Raw genomic sequence first — 6,237 nt, 5'->3', positions numbered from 1 at the left:
TGTACAAAAAATGTTTGTGGGATGTGATTGAGAAACAGTTGTTGTATTATGTTTCAACATTACAATTACATTACATATATATATGCCGACTTTCATTTATTGCATGGGTCATCGATAGTTATAAAAAAGTTCGATACTTGTGTGCGATAAGCGTCGACAAGAAAAGCGTTTCCCAACACTACTTTTATAGATGGCGTGCTTGCCCTCAGGTGCTGCTTCCCGCAAAATTATTGAAATTAATTGTGTAAATATACAAAGAATCGGCGTGGTTGCGTGCAGTGGTGTTGCTAATAATGATTGCTTATGCATTGCCCTCGTCTAAACGCTAAACCGGACTTGTAATGTGAGTCCAACAAAGACAAGTCAAAAGCAGCCACACCGGCAGTCTCAGTGCACTCGCAAAAACATGATGAAATTCTTAGGAGTTTTAGTGCAAGGTGTGAGTAAACTGGTACTGATAGTGAACGGATTTCATCATGTAAACTTATCAATTGAAATACCACAGTTTCAATCGAACGTTTCCAGATGCAAACGAACTTTCCGCTGTGCTTGGTTCTCTGTGAGACGGAACGCAGTGGGGTAAGTTTAACCGTTAGAATTGTGGCCATGAAACATGGCTAAAAGGGGAAACTCTCATGCAAAAGCTGATAGCTATGGTACTTGTTGCTGCGGCTAAAGTCATTTAATTTTGAATCTTTTGATAGATAATAGTATTTAGATACAATAAACGTTCATAAAGGAAACCTTCCCTGACCTGAATAATAGACTCGTAGATTCTCGTAGACTAGACAGAGCCATGTAGGTCTGGTAGAGGATTACTTATTTAAATACTTTTAGACTGAAAGTTGTATGATTTCTATTTTTGCAGCTCGCAATGAGGTTACCACTTCATTTAGCTCTCCCACGTTGGATAGTGAGAGTTGCAAAGGTAAATAATTAAAAAACGCACATTTTGATATATGTATTTGTTTGCTTTATTCAATCAACTTTGCTTGGCATCTAAGTATACATACACTAGTTATATCAAATGGAATAAGCATCCATTATTTTTACGCTGGCATTCAATAGGGATGTGTTAGTAGCCGTATCCATACTGATCATCCTTTACTTGTACACACCAAATGCTCATGTTCTTAGACCATTCCTAAACTGTATATACAATACGAGTAATATGCTGTTTTCTTTTTAGTATTTTGTTACATAAATATTTGCTCATTTTTTGTGGGTGTATAAATATAGAGATAATTATATAATAGACTTGATTTTGTGTATGTGTTGGTGTGTGTGTTTGGGCGAGAAAAACATTTATAATACTTACTAAACATCTATATTGCAGTTTTATCCAAATGTAAATATATTTGCATTTCATTTGTGCAACAGAATTTGACTAGATTCGACACTCGTCCACAAACAAAACACTTTTGTGCCATTTCGTTGTAGAAACCCCCCCTGCTCCTGTTTTAACTAACAAACTAACCAAATACGAATTACATATTGCTCTATGGCCCATTCCCTATGCCCCTTCTAGAGTTTCTTTCACTTCCTGTGCACTAGAAATAGATGTATTGTAAATATGTATATGTATGAACATACATACATATGTATGTATGCATGCTTACCGACTAACCCAAAATACTAAATCCTCGACTAATCAAACATAATCAACAAGCTTAACTTTCACACCCACGAGAACGAGTCGGCGTCTCACCCTAACTACTATTTTTCACTTAATTATTGCTAAGACCCAAGCATCCATCTACACAGCATACACCCACATCCACTCACACTGACACATGCCACCCATTGAGCACCGTTATTTTATTACTGTTTACCGTTTGCCGCCGTCACCACATTGCTGCGTAGAGTTGTCCCGCTCTGGCAGGCGTTCCACCCGGAAAGTCCTACAGTTCGGTTCGTCCTCAAGGAACAGTGCCATGACAGAGCTAGGCATGGGGTACAATCGGAAGTGTGCCAATTTCAATGTGCCATTCAACGTTTCGGTGTGTTAATTGTTTTGTTACCCTGCTCCGGGAACCATTACATCCGTAGTACGATAACTTTCAAGTGCATTAAAAAGATCATGGGTGGTAAATTAACTTATTGGCGCGTCACTCTGCCGTCGTCGTCCTCGTTGTCGTTGTCGTCTCGTCGTGTTGTTCCGTAGTCGCGCCAGGGCTGCTAGTTAACGTTAATTGATGCTTTGTTTTTGTTGCTATTGCTGACAATTATATATATATATATATATGTTTATACAAACATACAACTATGTACATATGTATGTATGTGTATACATAGCGAAACTCGTTGAGAGTTCGGCTCCCTGTCATCTGTATCTGGTGTTTGCTTCCGTCCGTTTTTACTTCCATTCCATATATACAATTGCAGTATGCCTCAATAATAATGTACAATCCTTATGATGCTTATGTTATAACAACTTTAGATTAATTGTATAATATATATTTTGACTCTATAATATAGAGTCTATATTGACTATTTTGACTCTACTTCTGTTGATTATCTTATAATCTAGGGCCTAGCTTTTGTTTTTGGTATTTGTAGGGTTTTAATATTCCATATATGTAATTATCTTTATGCGTATCTTTTACTTAAATTCTGCGTACGTATATTAATTCTTAGCTCCTACATAATTTGCTGATATATCAGAATGAGTTCTAGCTGTTTTTCCATTTCGATTAAGTGTATTTTGAGCAGAACAAGTGATGGATAGATGGATTTCGAAATAGTGGAAGAATGAAACAGAGATAAAGTACAGTTGTGCTTAGGTTTAAAAGAGATAAAAGACAAATTCTGGGTAGATGAAGGAACAGCTTGATATACAGTTATGCTTGAAAGGTGGAATCTTTCATAGTGTATCCAGAATATAGGTATTGTTCAGAAAAGCAAGGTACTGCCTGCCAAAATCTAAGTTTTACTGTTTCTATGACAAAATATCGTTTACGTTCAAGTAAAATAACACCTTAAGCTACATTTCTGTCAATGGAAAAAAATTTCTTTGCCTTTTCCTGCTCTCTAAATTCTATAAATTCTATATTTATTATCTCCATACTCCATAGATCAACCGCCAACTTAGAGAAACTCTCGAAATGGTTCATCGAAATTATCATTAACATCTGTAAAGTTTCCGGAATTGTTACCCACACCGACGCCGACGCCGGACACCACCCCAACGCCCACTCCGACATTAATTCCAACCCCCCCACCGACGCCCACGCCAACTCCGACGCCAACTCCCACATTCACCGTGGTGGAGCCATTCAGGATGAGTGTCGGCTGCTGCTGTTGGGGCTGTTGCTGCTGCTGCTGTTGGGTCAGCATCATTGTGGCTCCCATGTGGCCATGACCATGCATCGTCTGCTGCTGTTGATGGTGATGCTGCTGTTGCTGCTGCTGCTGCTGTTGTGGATGATGGGATGTTGGCTCCAACTGTGTCTGCTGCATGTGCATCGCCTGGGTCTGGAGACTCTGCATCGCTGGATTGGCCGAAACGGCAGCTGCATTCAGCAGAGTGCCATCGGCAGCGGCCAAAAGAGCACAATCGTAGGCCCCACCATTGGCCAGAGCATCCTCAAAGCAAAGTGCAGCCGTGGCATTGGCCGATGCACCATTCGTGCCAACACTGGTGTCCGCGGTGAGGCTGGAAAGCAGGACACCACCAACGGCACCGCCATTCAGCTCCATTGCAGCTGCCTCCTCGTTTCGCTTCGAGAGTATGATGTGCGTCAGATTGATAATGTAGTTCTTGGCCAGCGTCAGTGTCTCAATCTTGGACAGCCGCCGCTCCATCTCCACGTGAGGAATGACCTCGCGCAGCGATTGAAACGCATCGTTCAGGCTGTGCATTCGCATGCGCTCCCGCTCGTTGGACTCCAAACGCCTGAGATTCCGCTCCTTGGCATTCAGCGCTCCCTTACGACGTCGATTGGCGTTCGAATTCGAAGAACTGGAATTGGCACTGTTCGGAGTGAGACTCGACGGACACCCGCCGTTGCTCTGCTGTCCACGACCTCTACTCGAGGGCCGTTGATTTCCCTGGGAATGACCCTGAGGATTGTTGGTGCTGCTGCCACCTCCATTGCTGCTGCCGCCCCCACCGCTCGTATCGTCGCTCTGCGAACTGGAATCTGTCATCTCCAGATCATAAGTATTATTGCTTAACTGCAGATGGAAACGAATACACACACTAATATCAACGTCACTCTTTACAGATCATCCGCTCGTTGTCTGCTTACCTGTGAGGTGCGTCTTGTGGCACGTCTTACGGGCCGGGAACTTCTCTCCGCCGACTCTGGGGACAAGCCGTTGTGTCCATCTGTATTGTAGTTGTTATTATTGTGATGCAACTGCTGCTGAAGCTGCATGAAGTCATGGCTGCTCATCAGTTCCGTCAGCTGTGTGGCATCCATGGTTCGTGGGAGTGTCTTGAAAGGGCTGAAAATTGCAGGTAAGTTATAAAAATGCAGTTAAGAGAGTGAAGAAAAGCTGTGGTAAGGACGAAACAATGAAATCTTCTTTTTGAAAGACGGAAAAGGCTCTTTGGAAATGTTTTTAATACAATTTGTATCCTTTGGTTATCCAAAATGCTTTCAAAAAAACTTCCTCTGTTCATTTCTTCTTCCTAGGAGGTACCATATCCCCAATATTCCTTTATGATCTCCGCATTTCCTTTATTATCTGTCAGGTTTTTTGTTATTTTGGCTAGTCAGCTTTTTAATACTCCCCCGTAATTGCAGAGCTTTCTGTCAGTTTTATGACATTTTATCTAGCATTTCATTCGCTTAACCACATTTGAATCATTCGTGATATTCGTTATCTTCAAATCGATATTTTCCTATATGGACCTATATGGAGCCATCACACGTGCTGCCATTTGACACATAAATTAGGTTAGGTGACACATTCATTCGAATGTCCAAATGTAATTTGAGTTCTCTTTGGAAAAGTACGAGTATCGAGATCATTGTGTAATTATAATTGTAAAGTTGCAGGCAGAAATATCGCACTCTCTGCATTTGTATTGAGATCAAAGTTATTCTTTGTATATTTCATAGGAAACGTTTATATAAAGGTCTGCCTAAAGAAATATTTGGTGTTTAAAAAGGTTGATTTTAGGCGTCATACAAAGTACAGAAACATAAAATTCTTTATCCGCTCTTGGTATTTGAGATGTAAATATGTATTTAAGATATCTGTATGGTATTCTGATATTACGTCATTTTTTTATCCTCCTAAAAAAACTCTCCCTTATAGGACAACTGATTTCTTTCGCAATTTGTAGATGCATGGTACGCCTCCTAATAATATTTTCACCACGCAACTCTTAAAGAAAGAAATTTTCAATTCCATACTTTACTTTGTTTTCCCACAAGGATATTGTGACACACTTTTCCTAAGACGTCTCCCTCGTTATTCCCTTGGCAATTATTTTTAGAAAGAGTCCCTAAACCGTGGAATTTCGCCACCCCCCAATAATCCCCCAGAACAATCATGCAACGCTAATCAACGAGGCAGCAAATAGTAAGAAATTATAAGACGATTTCCCCCTCCTTTTTTCCGTTTGTTTTTTTTTATTTTGCACCCAATCCTGTTGCGCTTGGGGTCAAGGGTCAGTCGGCATGAGAAGAGATTGCATTGTACTTGAAAAAAGAAGAAAATAGCTAGAGAGAGAAGAGCAGATTCTTGTGCGGGGGGAAGGGGAATGGTGTGTCGATGAAATGCTTTCGCGCTTTCTGTCGTTGTTATGGTTATGCCCCTTGGCTTTCCAGCATTTGACCCGGAACCTCGTACTGTTGTGGAGCATTTAAGAGTATAGAGCAGAGGCAGGACATGATACACGGGGAATGGGGACAATGTACTGGTGCAAAACACGGACTTTGTTGTAATAGAAAACGCGCACTTTGCGGTGCATTTTTCTTCGCCTTTTCCACCATTGAGGCGCTGAGTGAAACAAAAGTGTCGCTATTATTTAACGACAACAGCTCCTTGGGCTTTCTCTCACACTCTCTCTCTCTCTCGGACTATGGATTGTGGCCTGTTTGGCGGGTCTTTAAAAGAAATGTTAAGAGAAATGACTACAATACAATGCATATCACAGCGGTGGTCCAAGCCGGGTGAAGGCAGCGTTAAGTGAGGAGCGGAACAAGCGATATTTGAGGACGATATTTTATGAAAACTTTATAGAGATTTCTATATATCAGAGAAAATATTTAATTTTCTACT

The 6,237-nt window shown here is 41.0% G+C and overlaps 1 protein-coding gene across 1 annotated transcript; it reads right to left on the bottom strand.

Annotated features, from left to right (window-relative positions):
• Positions 1 to 2,764: 2,764 nt before the first annotated feature.
• On the bottom strand, positions 2,765 to 4,434 carry LOC117901429 (protein dimmed). The gene is made up of 2 exons (XM_034812172.1): positions 4,251 to 4,434; positions 2,765 to 4,176 (listed from the first exon to the last, which is right to left on the bottom strand). Exons 1-2 carry the CDS (start codon positions 4,422 to 4,424, stop codon positions 3,088 to 3,090), a joined length of 1,263 nt encoding a protein of 420 aa, XP_034668063.1. The 5' UTR covers positions 4,425 to 4,434; the 3' UTR covers positions 2,765 to 3,087.
• Between the last annotated feature and the right edge of the window lie 1,803 nt (positions 4,435 to 6,237).

The sequence above is a fragment of the Drosophila subobscura genome, chromosome U (assembly GCF_008121235.1).
Source record: "Drosophila subobscura isolate 14011-0131.10 chromosome U, UCBerk_Dsub_1.0, whole genome shotgun sequence".
In the NCBI taxonomy this organism is placed as follows: Eukaryota; Metazoa; Arthropoda; class Insecta; order Diptera; family Drosophilidae; genus Drosophila; species Drosophila subobscura.
The sequence above is the reverse complement of the archived record's forward strand: the minus strand, read 5'-3'. Positions and strand labels throughout refer to the sequence as shown.

Bases quoted from the DNA above. Each gene is read 5' to 3' on its own strand.
- LOC117901429 (XM_034812172.1), bottom strand. From the start codon at position 4,424: ATGGATGCCACACAGCTGACGGAACTGATGAGCAGCCATGACTTCATG. The intron at 4,177-4,250 runs GTAAGCAGACAA...TTCCATCTGCAG, and splicing joins CCACAAGACGCACCTCACAG to TTAAGCAATAATACTTATGA.